This window comes from Xiphophorus couchianus, chromosome 18, assembly GCF_001444195.1.
Source record: "Xiphophorus couchianus chromosome 18, X_couchianus-1.0, whole genome shotgun sequence".
NCBI lineage: Eukaryota > Metazoa > Chordata > Actinopteri > Cyprinodontiformes > Poeciliidae > Xiphophorus > Xiphophorus couchianus.
Genome location: NC_040245.1, coordinates 31,619,200 through 31,639,822, shown reverse-complemented (window position 1 = coordinate 31,639,822; position 20,623 = coordinate 31,619,200). Strand labels below are relative to the sequence as shown.

General features: G+C 39.9%; 1 protein-coding gene across 6 annotated transcripts in view; it reads right to left on the bottom strand.

The window, feature by feature from the left end:
• The window catches only part of sorl1 (sortilin-related receptor, L(DLR class) A repeats containing), a 195,780-nt gene that overhangs the window by 22,827 nt on the left and 152,330 nt on the right, over positions 1–20,623 (bottom strand). For all 6 annotated transcript variants that reach the window (XR_003593165.1, XM_027999187.1, XM_027999185.1 and 3 more), the window contains 7 exons: positions 19,166–19,278; positions 8,218–8,322; positions 8,059–8,125; positions 5,933–6,009; positions 5,748–5,838; positions 4,464–4,651; positions 3,872–3,991 (listed from right to left, as the gene is read on the bottom strand). Coding sequence is in view for 5 of the 6 variants with exons in the window: in XM_027999187.1 (XP_027854988.1) it covers positions 3,872–3,991; positions 4,464–4,651; positions 5,748–5,838; positions 5,933–6,009; positions 8,059–8,125; positions 8,218–8,322; positions 19,166–19,278 (761 nt within the window). In the remaining variant the exon portion in view is untranslated. The remainder of the gene's footprint in view (positions 1–3,871; positions 3,992–4,463; positions 4,652–5,747; positions 5,839–5,932; positions 6,010–8,058; positions 8,126–8,217; positions 8,323–19,165; positions 19,279–20,623) is intronic.

Here is a 20,623-nt window from a genome sequence, read left to right as displayed (position 1 = left end):
GCACTTTCTGAAGATAACATATTCTTGTATAATCTGTAGTAAAACGTTCTTATGGCATATACAATGTGCACTTGGGGAAGCTGCAGATACAAACCGTGTGTGCTGATCTGACAGCAGTTACTGGTTCGCTGCTTCCCTCGACAGCTCTGGCTCTTGATGAGCGAATAATTTTTTGGACAGAAGGTTCAATGAGCCCCCAGAACATTATGAAGTGACAATAACTTCCAAATCTGTTGGTACACAACAGATCTGTTGGCACACAACACAGTAAATTGTTGTGTACCATTGTAAATTATTTTTAATAATGCAAAAGTGGATAAAGTAACAAAAACTTTTACTCGTTCAAGTATTGAACTACTTTAAAAGGACGATACCCAAACCCCAACAAATAAAATTTTCTCAAGTTAAAAATCATTTGAAACTACAGTAGTAGATTGTATTAGTTGTATTTTATGTTAGAAAAAATGCAAAATACTTTCAGTAACATTATATACATTTTATTTTCACGTGATATCCATATAGCACAGCAGGTTAAGCAAATACAAATCATTTCTGATCAATGTAGCTTCTAACCTAACAAGTGTGACATTATTATGAAATGTAAGTGTGTTTATTGTACTTTTGAGTTAAGACATAATTGTCCTTTATTCAATTAAGAAACCAGAGGTGGGGCGAGTAACCCAAATTTTAAAAAGAAAACAATTTGCGGTGTACAAGCTTACCTTGTGTAGAACCGGATGTCATCATCGGACCCTGCGAACTTTTGTAATCCAAAGGTAGACTGGATTTTCAGATCTTCGATCTGGTTTGTAGGGCTTTTAGTTCTTCTTTTAATTTCCCGTTTTCATTTATGGCCATGTCCAGGCCAGCTGGTTCTGGGACAGAGTAATAATTGGAATCTACAGAAGTGCATTCTACAGGTGGATCAGTTGCTCGGCTGTCTGGCTCTTGTCTGCTAACTCGTTCCCATACACTGGCTTTTTCAGGCTGAACACAGAAGTTGTTCCATTGAAATAACACAGGGACGGCTCCTTTATTTACCATTCTTCTCCCACCAGCCTAAAGGCTGAAGAAGCTGATCCGGAGTGAAGTGAAGGCTGCAAACTTTATTTCACTGTGCTGCATTAGCTTGAATTTGATATTGACAAGGCATCGGCTTCTCAATTCAGGATTGCCTGAAAATCCATTGGATGACGCTGTGCACCGTTGAACAGTGTTCATGGTATTGCTTAAATTGCTTTTCAAATACAATTTTGTATTTGATTTTGTATTTCCAGGCGATTTTCAGGATCGCCTGGAAATCCATTGGAAGACGCTGTGCACCATTGAACAGTTAAATTGCTTTTCAAATACGATTTTGTCTTTCCTTGCTGTCATGGTCACTCAAAGCGGAAGCATTCAGATGTGACATGCAAAAAGCCCATTTAAGAACTGTGAGCTGTGGGAAGTAAATAAAAGAGAGAAATTCAAATACCCGCTGGGAGTGGATCTCCTTCATAAAGGTGAAGACATCACAGATTTCAAAAGAAACTAAAAACGGGAGACCGCAGATAATATAGGAAATAGTGCCCCCTTCATTAACGGAGTGCCATGGTCCCATTTCCAAAAATGGTATTAGTCTCCCATGTGGTCTGTCCCTTTCTGTTTGCTGCAGCGTTGTGTACTTGGTCTCTGGCAGTCAGTCAGGCTTAAATAGAGCTACATTTTCAGAATGGCCCAGCCAAAACCTAGAACTAAAATTCACCATAAAATCAGAGGGATCACCGAATTAATGCTGTGTATGAAAGACCTCATCACAAACTAATAGATTTGAGAACATTTGCATGGCAGAACCAAGAAGACTCTCGATCTTGAATTAAATGTTTCAAAAAAGTTTTAGTTCAAAGGTAACCACATTTCTGCTACAGCTCCTTTGCACATTTTTTTTAGTATTCCTAGCAGATTTGTTCCTTTTTTTAGATGGTCTCAGACTTTTTAAAATTATTTTTACTCATTTTTACTATATTTGTTGCTAATTTTTACAATAGCTGTGTTGATTCTTGTGAAACATTACACGTCAGACAAAAAAAAGTAAAAAAAGAAAATCAGAAAAGACATTTCTGTAAGTAATGGTCAATCCTGGTTGAATTAATTAGAGGAAACAGTTATAGAATCAATAATTATTTATGGAAAACATTCAGAAATCAAATTACAAAAAGAATTATTGCTCTGGCTTTCTTAACAGCTTGAACTGTCTGAGGCACAGACTTTACAAATGAAAAAATTCTTCATCAAACGAAAGAACTCTTCATGTTGTTATGCAACATTCTTGTATAGCATCTTAAATATCAGCCTTTGCTTTAATTTGCAACATGAATGTCTAGTTTGATTCAGATGATCTGTTGGTCATGTGGCTGGGTCCATCTCTTTCCTAAAGTAAAACTTCAACCCTCTGCAGAGGGGATAAACGTGTCATCATCCAAGATAATGACTTCTTCATCAGCAACCCTATGTCACAAACATTAACTAGCTAGTATGGCTGGACAATAAATCAATAACAACCATGACAATATTGCAATAGACACGTGATCAGTATCAATAGATAATCAGTCTTATAGAATATTTACTGTACTATAATCCAGAACAGCACAGAATTCTGGAAGACAGAAGAAGGCAGACGAAAGACTTTAGCTGCTCAACCTCTCATAGTGAGCTAAGCTACGTTAATGGCATCAACTCACTCACTCTGTGGTTACCTAGCAACTTGAGCAGCAGCAGTTTAAAGTTTAGCCACTGTGCCTAATAAATGCTTAAAAATAAAAAAAGAACAGCATTGAGTGAAAACTGGCTAAAACAGAAAAGGCCATGATGCAAGTTTGGCAGAATTTCAGATATTTAACACAAAAAACGAATCAATAATTATCGATATCCACTGATATGACATGTTTCATATCAGTGGATATCGCTAATTATTGATTCGTTTTTTGTTTTAAATATCTGAAATTAATGAGATTTTCTGCCACATCATACAGCTCTACTAATGAACATTTCTTGCATTCTCTTTGCTGAACTACCATCTTGTAGAAGTTTTCCAATCCTTTCTATTGTTTCAGCTGACAGCTCTCTAGTTGGAACTATATTTACTGTCAATGAGTCAATTACATCAGCTCACTAAGTCCTGTGAACACCTCCTTTGCAGAACCTTACAAGTGCGGGTATATATTTTAGAACAAAAATTACAGATTTTCCTCTATTTGGTCTCTAAAAAATCTCAGTACCATTTCACTCTAGCTGGTAAATGAATAAAGGTAAAATAAAAGGATAAAAGACTAGTGAACACTAGATTCTCACCGGGGTTGTTAGCCAAGTTGTGCAGCTTCTTTTTAATATCCCCATTTTTAGAATGACTATTTTAGAAATGCAACCTAAACAACTTTAAAATTAATTCTTCACTCTGACACTCCTTGCCACACTTCAACCACCACCTGCAGCACTATGTGACAGTGATTCCGTTTGTTTCTGAATTAGGGAGGCTCAACACGGAATAAACAACATATGTGCCTAATTTCCTTTTGGATGAGCCTCTTATTATCTAACATATGTCACAGTCTTTTCAGCAAGAACAAATTTGATTATATAGCAAGGGTGAAAACTGGGTATCGACTAAAATATGTCACTTTACTCCAGACTTCAGGGAGTCAATACATCTGGATATGTTGTCTGACTTGACTGTTGATAGCTTTTATCAGTAGGGCTTAATATTGTGGATTACCCATAATTCAAAATGTAACACAAAATGAAAGAAAAACAAGGGGTTCAGCAAGCCTGAATATTTCTTTTATCAAGTAACATCCGAAAGGAATTTTACAAAGAGTTTCCAGGACCGACTCACCAGGAAGAGATACTGCTCATCGCTGTCAACAGTCACAGAGAGGCTCAGGGATGTGCTTTGGACCTGATGAGGACTGCGGTACAGATCCAGGAAAGAGGTGGCATAAAACACACCATAAACCTGCACACACGTGCACACACAAAAAAATAAGACATAGTTGTCCCTTCGTGTTACTGAGGTGATCTAATAGTACTGGTTTGGATCAAGAATGTTTCCAACTATAGTTTACAAGTATGTTTTTAAAAAGAAATAGTAATAAACCAATTATTCTCTTTAGGATAGTGATTCAATGTGGGATAGAAAAGCACATTTGTCAGTTTTTTTTCTTCTTCATACCTGCATGACCGGAGTATTGAATTACAGATTGTGGCTTCAGGCTTGGAATGTGATAATGAACACTTTGGATTTAGTACAGACGGTTTGGTTAAACAAGGACAGGGAGAAAGACAGAAAAAGAAAGATTGATAGACAGAGAGAGATATATAGCGAGATAGAAATAGAGACAGAGAGAAATATAGAGTGATAGCGACAGAGAGAGAGGTAGTCAGAGAAATAGACAAGTGAGAGAGACAGAAAAAGAGACACAGTGTACCAGTGGAGCGGAGTCAATGCTGATGCTGCATTCCACCGCTGTCTGGTTAAGAGCCTTGGCTTTGAGGAGAGGGCGCTCTGGCTGGGTGCCACGGGTCTGGTAGTGTGACAAAGCGGTGGGGCTGTCTCCTATACTGGTGTGAGCCCAAACAGCCACCTCATACACCGTCCCCGCTGTCAGGTTTGTGGCTGCCAACATAGCAGACTGTTTCAGACGTACTGTACTGGCAACATTTATTGACACTCCTGGTAAAGATGTGGGAAATTGATCTGTTATTGGAGCAGCATCACATCACACTATAAACTGGAGTAGAATCACAACAGTTCTGTGTAAGAAATGTAAGAAACAGGACAGCTCTTTTCCTGTAATATTTCATAAGGTTGGAGAATATAGATAGAGACATCTTTGACCAAATGGTTTATCTATTTCTCTATGGGGACTGACACAGCCATGGAAGACGGTTAATTTTTGTAAGGAGAACTTCTCTAATTTAGCCACATTTTTAACAAAGTCCAAGGACATCTAGAGGAGAAACCAGCCCCAGAGTATCATGGATACTCCACTGTACTTCACAGTAGGCAGTGTTTTTCCATTTGCTCTTCGTTTCATATCACAATATTTTAATCAGTTTTACTGACCTTTTTAAGTTGCTCTGAAACATCAGTGTAGCATTATTATTATAGCGTTAGCACAGCTAGTATACGGCATCTTTTGACATTCCCTCTTTTCCTGTCCATCTGCCTCACAGCGAAAGTAACTCCGAACAACTCTGTTTAGCTGTAAAGAGCTATCTCTTTAGCATAGATCACTCTGCCAGTAGGGGGCAGTTACCTAACTCCAATTTTAACTCTTGGTTTCAGTAGGGCATTCTTAAATATACATTTGAAAATATTCTTGAATACAATTATTGGGTGGTGACTAGCCGTACAGATGGCCTACTCACTTTAACTAAAGTAGCTAATGTTATAATGCATGTGTTATAATGATAGCAGTATAGACAGTGTGCAACAGAAGTATATACTGCTGCTCTTCTAGCAGCGGCACTACAATAGCAGCTGCTGGAAGTTTTAAAGTACAGCTACAAAATCTAATACTTAAAATCAATCATTATATTTGCTGATAAATGCATTTAATTTATTTATTAAATAAATTTATCGGCAAATACAGTGATTTATTTAGCATAAGTTTTTGCAATAGAAGTTGAATTTATCTGAAGACTGTTTTGTACCAGACGTGCTAATTTCCCTCACAACGAAAAAGAAAGACAGCACAGAGGAAGATTACCTTTAAACTCTCCCTGGGTGATGTTGTACATGTGGCTCTCTTTCACATGAGAGTCAAACTGCCAGTGCAGGTTTACAATGTAATATTTGGTCTGGAAAAGAAAAACACATGAGGTCCATGAAACACTGTACCCAGAACACAGTTCGCTTGTTCAAAACCTGAAGGTGATAAAGAGAAGCGCTTACTTCAGACTGGGAGCTGAGGCTGAATGACATGGAGTCAGAGGAGATATTGATAGCTTTCACTACAGGAGGAGGCAGAGCTGCAGCAGACAAAGAATGCATCAGACACGCTCCCTTATCAGTCAGATTCTGCTGATGTGTGAGTTAGCATTGGCTTATAGTCTACCCACAGACCTGAGAAGGATCGTATGGAGTCATAAATGGGACAAGGAGACAGATTTTGTTGGAGCTAAAGACGTCAAAATATTACATCATGTACTGTACTTTTGTTGATTTTTATTTAACTTTGATAATGAAGGACAACAAGAATATTACCAATCAGCTTTGAATGAGCACAGCTGTAGATACAAGGCTGTGAAAAAGTATTTGTTCCCACAGAGATTGCGTGTTATTTTATTAGCACCTGACAAAGGGATCCTGAGTAAAGACAAAAAGCAGTTTTTGAATGATCATTTAGATGAATGAAAATTAACCTGATCTTATGTAAAAACATATTTATACCCATTGTTTAATCAAGAATTAGCTGGTAGTAACCACTTTGTTTGGTTCAGTTTTTTATTACTAAAAGATCCACATACACACTAATAGCAGAAGTAATTTTTGCTTAGCGCTTTTGCCCTGTGGGCTGCCACCTTATCGTGGTGAAGGGGTTCGAGTGTCCCAGTGATCCTACAAGCTATGTTGTGTGGGGTTTCTTGCCCCTACCCTGTCTGCCTTGGGTAGGGTCACCCAAGGCAGACAGATCTTAGGTGAAGAACTAGACAAAACGCAGCCTGAAGACCCCTTATGACCAGCAATTGAAATGAGGCCATGGAGAAAAACTTCAGCACAGCTTTGAGGCAATTCTGGTCCACCATCCGGCGTCTCAGGAGGGGGAAGCAGTACAGCACCAACACTGTTTATAGTGGGGATGGTGCGCTGCTGACCTCAACTCGGGACGTTGTGGGCCGGTGGGCTTCGAAGACTTCCTCAATCCCACTAACATGCCATCCAGTGAGGAAGCTGAGCCAATTGCAGTTTTCTGGCCAATCACCGATTACCAATTTTTAAAAAAGCCTAACTTACCGATTCCGATAAGTTAGGAATTGGTAACTTATCAGTTTTTTGTCTGAAATGTTGCTCAATATATCAAGAAAGTTGCTGAATTGGTAAGGGAGCGGGAGATTTGACAGACAGATTGGTGTAGCGTCTGCAGTGAAGTGGGCACTGTACCAGTCCGTCATGGTGAAGAGAGAGCTGAGTCAAAAAGCGAAGCTCTCTATTTACCGGTCGATCTAAGTTCCTATCCTCATCTATGGTCATGAGCTTTGGGTTATGACCGAAAGAACGAGGCTGTGAATACAAGCCTATGAAGAAAATAGGTTTTCTCCACAGGGTGTCTGGGCCCTTCCTTAGAGATAGCATGAGAAGCTCGGCCATCCGGGAGGGACTCAGAATAGAGCAGCTGCTCCTTCACGTCAAGAGGAGCCAGTTGAGTTGGCTCGGACATCTAGATAGGAGGCCTTCCTGGTGAGGTGTTCCGGGCACGTCTCACCGGGAGGAAGCCCCAGGGAAGATCGGGAATGCCCAGGGATTCCCCCAGAGGAGCTCGAACAAGTTGCTGGGGAGAGGGAAGTCTCCCCAGCCTTCTTAGGCTGCTACCCCCACAACCCAACCTAAGTAATAAGTGAGAGAAGATGGATGGATGAATGGCTTTTGCTAAAGTTAAAAATAGTTACATTATAAAGCGCTGGGCTGTTTTGTACCCTTTCAGTTGAATAAAGTACAAGATATGTGTTGAAGTTTTGGTTACTGACTTTTAAAAAATCTTTAAGTAGTTAAATATGTAATTAAATGTGCTTGGATAACACCCCACATTTCACATCTGGTCTTAATTTGTAAGGTAGTGAATTTGTGCAGAACTCAATGAGAAAAGACTGACTTCATTTTAATCTGATTTCATTTAAAACATCTGGATTAGATATCCGGTCATTGAATGGTGCACCAATCAGAATCCAGTAAAAGTTTAATAAAACCAAAAGCTCCAGTGTACCTGGTAAAATGTTTGTAACGTCTTGGCCAGTAGATGGCAGTGTTACACAACTCTAAGAACTGAGTTCACCTGATCCTGTCAGAGAATATCAGCATACCTTTCTGGGGAGTAATGGATTTAATCTCAGTCCAGTTTCCAACACCTCGACTGGTCACTGCAGCCACCTGGAAAAATTTGGAAATCCATAAACAATGAAAGAATAATGTCAACGTTATCTTTTCCTCTCTGACTAGAACAAGCCAAATCGGTTGCTCACCCTGAATCTGTACAGCGTGTCAGGCTGCAGCTCTTTCACCTCAGTGATGTTCTTGGTGGATCTTTGTGATGTCCAATCAGGAACCTTGTCCTCACTGTAATCAACCTGTCAACATGGAGGCGACCAGTTAGGGCCTTCGGATTTCACCCACATGTAGGAGCAATCTTGTAATTTTCCTGTTTTGGGACAGGAAGATTGGGATAGAAGGGGTGTTCCTAACTACTAATTTCCCCAAATACTTACGGAACATTTTTTGCATTTAATGTTTATAGTGCTTAAAATAAAAAAAACAATCACTAATTACAGTAGAATGGAATTTAGTGTCTTGCACTGTGAAAAGAAAATGCTGAAGTTTGGATGTGACTCCAACAAAAATGTTGGCTGTCGAGGCCCTTCCTACTTTGAAACTCAAAACTTGGATCTTGAAACTCATAATAATAATTTTGATATTATTACCTTCAAAGGTAATGATATTGATATTATTACCTTCAGAGGTAATAATATCAAAATCATCCAGTTGACCTTGATAATTACTGTCCATGCATCTCAACATTTTGAACATTCTAAGTTTAGATTTGTGGCTAATTTCTGGATATAAGAGTCTAACCAATAGTGTAGAAAAAAAAATCAAACTTTTAAAGACAGATTTACTGAGATTTTTCAGATTCTGAAATGAAAATTCAGACTTCAAAGGACAAATAACCTGTTGTAAAAATATTTAGGCTTAAAACCAGTAATATATCTCATAGGAAATAAATTAATAATTATTTCATAAAGATTGCAAAACTCACTTAGGAAAATTCACTAATTATATTTAGAATTTATTGAAATGCATTTTTTGAACTAACAGGAAGTTTTATCCTAAACAGGAAACTGAACTGTGAAATGTTTTAAATTGGTTGTCTCGGCAGTTTTTTCTGTTATTTTCCTGTTAATTCCTTTGTTGTTAGTTTCTCTGATTGGTCCTCTGCGGTGTCTGAAAAATAAGCTGATTCATTTTTGAAGCTCTTGTCTCTACACTACCCTTTTCTAGAAAGAAACTGATGATAGATCTCATGCATGAAAAAAGTACCAAAGTCCACAGCTGTTTGCACCAAGTTGGCCAACAGGACTATCAAAACTCTGAGTTTGAAGATGACCTGCAAAAAGCATTTTGTGCATAGTGTCCTTGTTTGGTTCTGCCATACTGGCTTCATTTACTAAAGTAAATGGGAATTACTGAAAGGGCCTTTTGAGACAAAGCTGAAGTTGGTTTCTGATTGCAGCTTCCAATTTGGGAAATGGCTAAAGGACAATTCCACCAAATTTTTCACTACCTCCAGCAGCTTTAATCTACTCTAGTTAAAAAAACTACCACACGTAGACTCTTTAAACCTGGACTGGATTACTCTCAACTAACAGAAAATTTAAAACCATTTTTGTGAATTGTGAAACTTTTATCTCACTTGTGAAACTTCAATAAAGGGAGGTTTCACCACGTTTTTGAATCTGGATCACACTAGAACAGCTCTAATTCCAAAACTAAAACAACTAGACTCTTTAATACTGGACTAGATTATTCTCAACTAGTAGCATAATTTATAAAACCAAATTTGGGATTTGTGAAACCTTGAAATAAAAACTTCAAAAGGGAGGTTTCAGCCCTTCAGATTATTATTCACACTCATTCCATGCAGTTATTTTATATGAGGAAACCCAACAGGTAGCATCCAGTCATTGGCGTGCTACATTCAGTCTTTGTTATGAATGGATCCATAGTGAACATCATTTGCGTTTGTCTTTCACTTTGGAGCAAAAACTTATAGCAAGCAAGCATGGAGCGACAACAGAGACCAAACACTTCCTTTAACTGATCTACTTTCAGTGTAAAAGAAGAGCAAAAAGGTAATACCAAAGTAAAGGAAACAATATTCCAGTTGATGCCACATCCAAGAACATATCTATTCTGCTCTCCTTGTGTGTTTATTAACACAATTTAGCAGTAAGTCTAACTCCAATAGAATGAACGTTTGAGTCAGGATGCAGGTTCTTTACTTCCACTTTATTCTGGTGATCCAAGTACTCGCATAACATGGAGTAAACTAACATAAATAAAATAGCCGCATTTATTATGAGTAGAAAAGAGTTAGAACAAAGAACACATTCTTAAATAAGATATTGAATAAAATCTACTCTTGAATATTAAATGAAAACTTACAGACGGTGATGTCGATGGCGTAAACAAAAGGCTGATTGTGACAGATTGACCTCCTCATGTGTGACTGAGTAAAAAAAAACCTAACGAAATGGCTGACTTTCTGTCCCAGACCTACCTTGACCTTCAAAATAAAACCCTTATTATTCTAACACAAAAATTAAAACTAAGAACCTATTTTACAATAAATTAAAGGGCAGAACACTCCCTGCCTGGTATCTGCCAAGATGCCACATATCAATACTTAAAACAAACTTATAAACCTGTTAGTCCTCATTCTTTAAAAGCATAACAACTTCTGTAATAAGCCTGATAAACTTTTTGGCCAGTTTACTTTTGTTGATTTGGCACTTTTTCTGTAAGCTAAAAATGAATGACAGGAGTTTGAACCTCCCTTAGTTCTAAGAGCTGTTGTTTGGATCCCGGCGGAGCTTTTCACCGTGTGCGATTCTGTCAGGTCGTCGGTTTATGAGCTTCTTTGATGTTTCTCGAACTGGAAAGGTGATGCGTCACCTGTCAGCTGACATCTGCCGCTCTTCCTGAGCGTCGCACTTAGACTACGGGTTAAACAATTTAATCTAGTCGAATTTAATCTAGCCAAAGTAGAGTGGAAATTAAGCAAATATTGTTGCTTCACCTTCTCGTCCTCTGGACGTCTAACACCACCTGAATCTGAAATCAACACTCTCCTCTTTCCGTGAACCACAAGGGTAGGCTCTGCTTCCATGTCTTTATTATTTAGCATCGTCTGAAAAAAAATGTCCGCTGCTCTTGTGGTTTCGGTTTGTGCTGATTTTTGCGCATTGGGGAGGTTGTTGTGCTCTTGCAGGTCAGTTTCAGTGATAGTTTTGTTACCTTCCGATCTGTCTGACCTTTTTTTTTTTCCAACATCTGCTGGTGTCAGCCAGCGGGTGACCCGTCAGCTGTTCAGTTCACGCAACCACAAAAAGGCTGATAAACCAGCACCGGCCAGAACCGCTCACACTGTAAAAAGCTCAGGCGGGAGTTTGGAACTACTCCCGTAGTTCCAAGATCATGTTTAGCTTACATAAAAACGCCAACCTGTGAAATAAACAAAAGAAAACCGACCAATCAGATTTAGGCTTTGGCATGCCCCACCTCACCCCTCACAGACTGACACAGCTGTGTGTACAATATTTTTTGACACAAAATATTTTTTTTTCTCCACAATTTTGCTAATAGTAAAAAGGGTTAGATAATAAAACAATAACTATTCTTTTCTTTTTTTTATTCAAAGGAAAATTTCAAGGTACTCAGTACATACAGCTGTACAGCTGCAGCTGCATCAATCCATACTCTCAATCACTTGTGTTCAATTTAGAATCACACAGAAAAGCTCCAAAAGGGAATCAAACTTAAAACTCTGTGAACTAAGAACTTCTGATCACATAATAGCAATTAACCATAGCTGTCCTTATTGATAACTATTGTGAGTAGTCCCTAACATTAATATGATCAGGTAGCATGTAATCATATATACGTATATGTATTATTGTTACAAAGACTGAGCCAAGAAAATTTATGCCTGTATCAAACAAGTAGCCCTTCGTGTTACTCTGGACCCGTGAAGTAGCTCCCAGTCTCAAAAAGGTTGGTGACCCCTGGTCTAAGGAGTCAATGACTTCGATGTGGAATGCATGTGTAGCAGGCCTTCGGAATCTACAGTCGGATTTGGCTCAATCAGTAGGCTTCCTTTGGGAATATGATCTCCCTTTGAGAGAATGTCCAGCTCTTCAGAGAAGGAGACTTGCTGCACAGCAAGAATAATCGCTGTTGTGGCCTTCAACAACTCATCAGTGGTGAAAGGTTTTGGACACCATTGCCAACCACTACATTCTGTGGTCCTTCTTTCCTTCTTGAAGGAATCCTTAACATGAATGAGTTGTTGTAACTGCTCTTTGTAAAGACTTCCAAGAAGAGAATTTTGTAAACCTCTGAGGATCCAGTTGGTTGACCTTTTGACTTGTGACACAGCTTGTTACTTGTGGTCGAATTTCCACATCGCAATCTGGATCGATGAGCTCAAAGGTCTCTTGCTGTTCAATGGTCGTCTGTGATTTGCATAAGAACGCTGGACCTGTGAGCCAGCTGATCTTAGTGAGCTTTGAGGCTTAGCCTGACCTAGAAGCATAGTCAGCTGGATTATGCTCCGTAGACACATACTTCCATTAGTTTGGTTCTGTAGACTGGCATATTCTCTGTATCCTGTTGTGGACATAGACATAAAAGCGTTTTGACTGATTATGAATATAACCCAGCACCACTTTACTGTTGGTAACAGCATCAACTTGAATTTCAATCTCAGAACGATTAGTTTGGCCATTTCTACAGCTAGCACTGCCTCACAGAGTTCTAATCTGGTTTTGGTTGGTTCAGTTGGAGGAGCAAGTTTAGCTTTTCCAAAGACAACCCACATCTATCTGGCCGTTTTCATCTGTAATCTTCAGGTATACTACGGCACTGATTGCTTTGGTCGAAGCGTCTGAAAACACACATGGCTCTTTCCAACTGGCATTGGAGCAAGAAGTAGTAGTATAAGCTTGAGGAATGTGAAGATGTTGCAATTGCTGTAGCAAATCTCTCCATGCCTCCTAAACCTCAGTTTTGTCTTGAGGGAGTGGGCTGTCCCATTCCGTTCCATCCATGCTGAGCTCCCTCAGCAACAACTTGCCATGAATGCTTACAGGAGCAACAAAGCAGAGAGGATCGAAGAGACTGTTTATGGTGGAAAGGATACCACGTCTGGTAAATGGTTTGTCACTGATGGATACTTGGAAGGTGAATACATCCCTTTTGACATCCCAACTCAATCCAAGACTTCGCTTTGTGGGTACTACATCTCTATCCAAGCAGAGATCTATAATGCCCTTAGCATGATATTCAGTTGGAAATAGTCTTTCCAACTGAAGATTGGATGCTGTTGGATGTGATCTTGTGAAGTGTTAAGTTTGACTCTGAAAGAGAGAAATGACCTCTTCTTCTGTTGATGAGGAAACAAGGCCGTTGTCAACGTAGAAACCAAACCAAACGCTCTACGAAGCGTTTGGTTTCTGGCCCGTTTTGTTGCTCTCCCTTCAGTGCAGTTCTCCTGAGACAATATTTTGCCATAGCTGGAGAAGGGCTGTTTCCAAATACATGAACCATCATCTTGTACTCGATGATGGAGTACAGGACTTACTGGAGTCATTATCTCAATACCAAAGGAAGCTTAAGTAGTCTCGGTGATCTTCTTTTACAACAAAACAATGAAACATCTGTTCGATTTCGGCCATGACTGCTACTCGTTCTCTTCTGAAAGGAATGAGAACTCCCAATAGACTGTTATTCAAGTCTGCTCCGCTGCGCAGCGTGTTGTTTAGGAAGATGCCATTGTATTGAGCACTTGAGTTGAAGACAACCCTGATTTGTTCAGGTCAAGTGAAGAGAGGTGATTCATACCTTGTTCACGATTGTTGGGCAAAGGCGGCCTAGGGGACTTGAATGGAAGTAGAGCCACCCAACTGTAGGAGTCGTCCTGAAAAACCTCATTGTCCATTATTTGCAGAAACTGTCTTCTATGGAGAAAGCCCGCTTATTATCATTTGCTGTTCTCTTAAGAATGGCTGGGTTTTCGATTTCTCCCCAGAATGGCTGAACAGGGCCAAAAGGCCCTGAGTCCACCCTGACGACTCTGATGGCTCAAATTAGCATTCTTCTTCAATTGTAAATGTGGCCGTTGACCGTCAGGCCAGAATGTAGGAATGTGAATAGTCCATGTTGGGGGTGGGTATCTATGATACCTGCAGGAGATCAGATCTCCTGTAGGTAATGCTCTTCAGTTTAGTTTTGAAGCATACATGAAGTGTTTTTGGAGAGATGTTACCTTTTGCAGCTGATCCATGATGTTGTGCTGCATTATCCAGGTCATTTTGCCAAATGTACATAGAGTTTGCAAAACATACAATCTGTTTCAAGAAATATGCAAAGGTTTTTCTAAAAGAAATTAGTAATGTTTTTCTTTGAAATAAAGCTAAGAGGGTATAACATGACAGTTTAGAAATAAACTAACCAAATTAATTGTGTTGATCCACCTCAAAAAAATCATGCAAAAAGTGTAAGCAAAAGAAATCTGGGAGACTTTGCACATGCAAATTTGCATGCAGCCTTTTGTGCTGTGGAGGATAAATAGGTGACTGCTTCACCTATTTAGTTCACAAGAACTAATGGCATTTATTTCAGTCATAATCTTGCGGGGGGTGACCAAGGTTCCATCACTATGTGACAGCTGGTCAGCAAACCTGGCAAACATGATTGACATGGCAGCACTGAATGCACATGTGCTTTATCAGGCATGCATTGGGGTGCAGGAGAGACAGGTGGACTTCCTGGTTGAGCTTGCAAAAGAGTTCGGTAACTCTCATGTGAGTGAGAAGAAGGCACACAAGGAGAAACTGCTTCGGCAACAACCTTCCACACCCAGCTCAGGCAAAAGGGCGAAGTGTCAGGTCAACCATCGATGCAGGATGCATGTCCCGAGGCCGAAACATCATCAGTGACCCCTCACACCCCCACCATGGACTGTTCTCCCTGCTGCCCTCTGGAAAGAGGTTCTGCAGCATCCGGTGCAGGCCCGCCTGGTTCCGAAACAGCTTTTTCCTACTTGCCATCAGACTGCTGAACTCTTAACTGGACTGCACTCAAAAACTGGTCTCCACTTTATACCTTGCACATGTACATAGCTAAATAACTTCTATTTTACTGTCAGTCCTGCACTTTATATTTTATATTTAGATTTATATTCATATTTTATACTGTATTTTATTTTACTCACATTGGAACCTCAAACATTATCCTGAGCCGTATGCAACGAAATTTCGTTCTGTATACACCCTGTGCATTGAAAATGACAACAAAGTCAGTCTAAGTCGAAGTCGAAGTCTAAGGAACAATTGTGCAACTGTGAGATGCGTTGAGGCCATTACCAGGGTACTTCTAAGGTAATGGCCCTAGGTAATGGCCCTATTTACTGAACAAAAGGGCTTCAGTGCAACGGGCTTCAGGCCAGTTGGACTATCTCTAGCCTGAATAGGTATATGTCCAAATGGCCTAACTCCAGCCATTCTAGTGGGCAAAGGCGGCCTAGGAGACTTGAATGGAAGTAGAGCCACCCAACTGTAGGAGTCGTCCTGAAAAACCTCATTGTCCATTATTTGCAGAAACTGTCTTCTATGGAGAAAGCCCGCTTATTATCATTTGCTGTTCTCTTAAAGACTGTGAGGCCGAGAGAGTCGTAATCCACCACAGCAGTGTGGTAACTGTGAGATAGTCCATTAACTGGGCTGAAGTTGACCATTTGCTTGAGATAGATGTGTTTCTCAGGGTCTGAACAGTAAGGGTCTTCCATCTTCTAGAATGTTTGTCTTACAGTTATGGACAATAGGCTTATGGACCTTTCCCAAACACATATCACCCATTAACACCCATCCGAGGTCAAGCTTTTGTGCAAAGGGAGCATACTGGGTAAACCTTGACTAGATAGATTTTTTAACAGGATTGTGGTGAAGCTGTCACCACAAACTTCAGTGCACAGATGATTTAAGAGTGGTGCTGGCATAGTGTCCTCCTTTTCAGGCTCCCCGCCATCATCTATCACAGGACTTGCAGGCTTGATGGACCAGTGGGGTGGACCAGGGTGAAGAGCCGCGATGTGCTTATCACTATTGCATTCATCACATTTCAGTGTGACTTTGCAGTCACGAGCGAGATGACAAGTGGACGAGCAGCATTTAAAACAGATTCCTTGATCCTTCATGTAAGCCTTACATTCTTCTATGGTTTTTGCCTGAAGCCATGACACTTCTTTAACGGGTGAGGTTTGTTATGGATGGGGTAATGCTTGGCCCCATCACTTTTAAGTGGTACTTTGTCTTGTATAACTCCAGGAGAGACTTTAGTCATGTGCACTGAAACTGGGGTTCTGAAATTAATGTGATGTGAGATTGGATTTTTTGGCACAGTACTGCTTCCAGAATGGGCAAAGCTGGGATCGTTTCTTGTTTTGGCTTGGTAGCAAATGAAAAGGGTGAAATAGGAGAAGGGTGTGTAACCAACCTCATAGTCCTCTTTATACTTTGACACCCGAGCAATCCATTTTTCTTGCAAGTTGTGTGGCAACTTTTCCAGAATGGGTATGATGCCACGAGCTGTGTCCAAGTATGCCAAGCTGGGCAGGTAGCCATCCTCTTTTGCTTAGAGTAGCTCCATCAGCAGATCCCCAAGCTCTCTTAACTTGCGATTACCTTTGTTTGTGATTTTAGGAAAGTTGTCTAACTTCTTGAAAATAGCACTTTCTATGACTTCTGGAGCACCATAATATTCATCCAGCCTGTCCCAGGTCATTTTTAGTGCAATGTTTGAGTTGTCAATATGAACAGCTCTTAAGCGTTTGACATATCCAGAAGAGCCCTTTACCTAGCCATTTTGAGACTAAATCCAACTGTTCACTGGCAGTGAGGTCCATATCTTTGATGGTGTTTGAGAAAAAAAAATTCCATGCTATGTAGGACTCTGGACGATCATCAAAGTGTGTTAAACCAGTGCTCACAAGCTCTTTGTGTGCCAAATACTTTGCCATGTTCATCATTACTGAAGACTTTGGTGGGTTCGTGTGAGAAGTGTCAGAGTACTGTGGAAAAACTAACTTGGTATTTGGCCGAAGTATATTGGACTTTGGTTCTTGTAAGTGTACCTCACTTTGAACTGGGAAGTCGTCTTCTCTAGCTAGCTGAGCTGGTGTAGTCCAGATGTGAGCAGTCCAAAATGGGTTAGAAGCTTTTGAACTTGGTTGTTGCTGAAATGGTGGAGGCCAACAGTCTTTCACAATATCCATCCATCCATCCATCCATCCATCCATCCATCGTCTGTTCACCCTTGTCCCTAATGGGGTCGGGAGGGTTGCTGGTGCCCATCTCCAGCTACGTTCCAGGCGGGAGGCGGGGTACGCCCTGGACAGGTCGCCAGTCTGTCGCAGGGCAACACAAAGACATACAGGACAAACAACCATTCACACACACACACACACACCTAGGGAGAATTTAGATAGACCAATCATGTTTAACAGTCATGTTTTTGGACTGTGGGAGGAAGCCGGAGTACCCGGAGAGAACCCATGCATGCACAGGGAGAACATGCAAACTCCATGCAGAAAGACCCTGGCCGGGAATCGAACCCAGGACCTTCTTGCTGCAAGGCAACAGTGCTACCAACTGCGCCACTGTGCAGCCCCTTTCACAATATACTCCTCTTAATTAATGTTCTTGGTTGGTGGTTGTGGGTTATTTTCACTTACACGTTCATGTGTATTCTGGACCACGTTGGGAAGGCTTTTCCAACTGCAGTGTTCTTTGTTCTCTAAATCTGCTGCTGCTTCCAAAACTTCCGACTTGGGCAATAGCAGCTGCAGGTTCCTTTTCAAGATTAAGAGCTTCAAGGTTGGCTTCTAGTCTAACTTTTTAAACTTTAATGCTGATCTCTCTCAGAGCAAATGAAACACATACAAAAACTGCTTCGGCTTTGCCCCTAGCGTGTGCTGCTGCAGCACCGACCGATGACATACTTGAGTGTTTTGAACTGGAACCAGCACTTTTACTGCTTTTAATCGACAACCCATCTTGAAAAGGCTTCATGTCTTTTGATCTTGCTCCTTCGAGGTGTGCTTTCTCCATATCTGTTAATATAGCTGCTTTAATGCTGTTCAGCCAACTGCACACCGCCTTTTACTATTCTGCTCTAGTTGTGTGTTTATTAACACAATTTAGCAGTAAGCCTAACTCCAATAGAATGAACGCTTGAGTCAGGATGCAGGTTCTTTACTTCTGCTTATTCTGGTGACCCAAGTACTCGTATAACAGAGTAAACTGTAACATAAATAAAACAGCTGCATTTATTATGAGTAGAAAAGAGTCAAAACAAAGAACACATTCTTAACAAATAAGACATTGAATAAAATCTACTCTTCAATATTAAATGAAAACTTACAGACGGTGATTTCGATGGCTTAAACAAAAGGTCGACTGTGACCGATTCACCTCCTCATGTGTGACTGAGGAAAAAAAACCTAACGAAATGGCTGGCTTCCTGTCCCAGACCTACCTTGACCTTCAAAATAAAAGCCTTATTACTCTAACACAAAAATTTAAACTAAGAACCTATTTTACAATAAATTAAAGGGAAGAGTATCAGAGATAAAAACAATGCAATACCAAATCTTCCTACACTGAAGATAAAAAAGAAAGAAAACAGAAAACTAACAGTAAATTGATATAAGATCAAAATAGCGTACATTTCAGAGAAGTTCAGTTCTCACATGGACCAGATGCATAACAAGTGTTAAATCGCCCATTATTGTAGTTTCACAAATCAGATAAAAGTTTCACAAATCCCATACATGCTTTAAATACTCTGCTATTAGTTGAGAATAATTCTACCCAGGTTTGAAAAGTCTATAGGAAGTGAAAAATGAGGTGTAATCGTCTTTTAGCTATTTCCCGAATCGGAAGCTGCAATCGAAACCAACTTCAGCTTCGTCCTTTTGAGGGTCTTTCGACACATAACACATAAAATGATTTCTATATAAAAGGAATAACCCAACAACTATGCATAAAATGTCATTGATTACCATCTTCAATCTTTTCAAAATTAAAAAAAAAAAAGAAAACTGGACAAATTGAAACAGTGTGACTGAGAACCACTTACAATGTACTCTCTGATAAGACCATGCCTGTTGTCAGGGGGGCTCCAGGAAACCTTTACTGTACCATCCTCATTACTGTCACAAGTCAGCTGCAGGTTCCTGGGTGGGTCAGGAACTGACCCACATTAATACACAAACACATATACAGTCATCAGGAGACAGAAAAGTGTTGGACATTCACAGTGAAATTGGCTGGTGACTGGAATTGAGACATTTTTAAGTTAAATGAAGGACTGGCTGGTCAGAAACATCAAAATCAAATTTTCTAATCAGTGAATACACAATATCAAGATGCCACCAGGTTCTACCACTTTTGGTAGAACTGCTGTTAGTGAAAGAGACTCAAAGCCAGCTGCTTTAAGTGCCTGTAAGGAGTTTGAAATGATTATGTAAGATGATACTAAGATGAAAATTTCAAACCCCTCCATGATTTCTAAGTGGGAGAACTTGCAAAGTTGCACAGTGTTCAAATACTTATTTCTCACTGTATTCTGCAGTAGCCCCAGTGTATTTGAACTGTTTTGATCACGTACTGTATGTCAGGCTGTGTATGAATATTTGTACCACTTGCTAGAAAAGTTACCCCCTGGATTAAAAATGTGTTGTCTAACTTCAGACCTATTTCTAAATGACCATTTATGTCTAAAGTTTTGAGAAAGTTGCTTATGTTCAACTGCAGACTTATCTTGACCTTGACAAAACTGGTGAAAAATTTCAGACTGATTTAAAATTGTGGCACAGCATTGAAACTGTCCTTTCAAAAGTTTTAAATTATCTTTAAATTGGTTCCCGTTCTTTTCCACTGGCAAGTCGCACATTAACCATTTAATGTACGGTCCAGTTCTACCCCAGGTAGTGAACTTTTCCATCATACAGTCTCTTTCTCACTATGGTGGGTGGGACATGAGTGTGCCGTAACTGTGGTTAACTCTCCCCTGATGTTTGCAGTAACACTCAGGAATTGACTCAAATAAACTCAGATATCTCATTTCTGGCTCAAACATAAAGACTCAAATCAGCTGATTATTTTGGGGTACGAATAAATATAATTACATTCTGGCACTTTATTATCTTAAATGTGCAATCTTTTGGATTTAGGTAATGTAATCAAAAGAGAAAAACAGTCACGCATAAACTTTCTTTTTTTTTATCCAAAGGAAAAATAAAATCCATATCACAAGCTAATATTATGTAGTTCTGGTGTTTCACACTGTCTGCGTAAAACTGTAGCCAAGTCAGAAAGCTGACCACAGCTTCACTGTTTCACTCTCTTCTTCACTGCTGTCTGATCTTCAAAGCGACTAACTGCAATAAGCAGAGCTGCTAAGTCTTGTCCACTCTGCTGGAAAACTTACAGCATGTGTTCCAGGCGTTGATCCTGATTAAATTCATAACTGATTCTCCGTACTGAGCAGCTCTCTGATAGCAGACATCATGTCAGCAGGCCACAGCTTAACTTT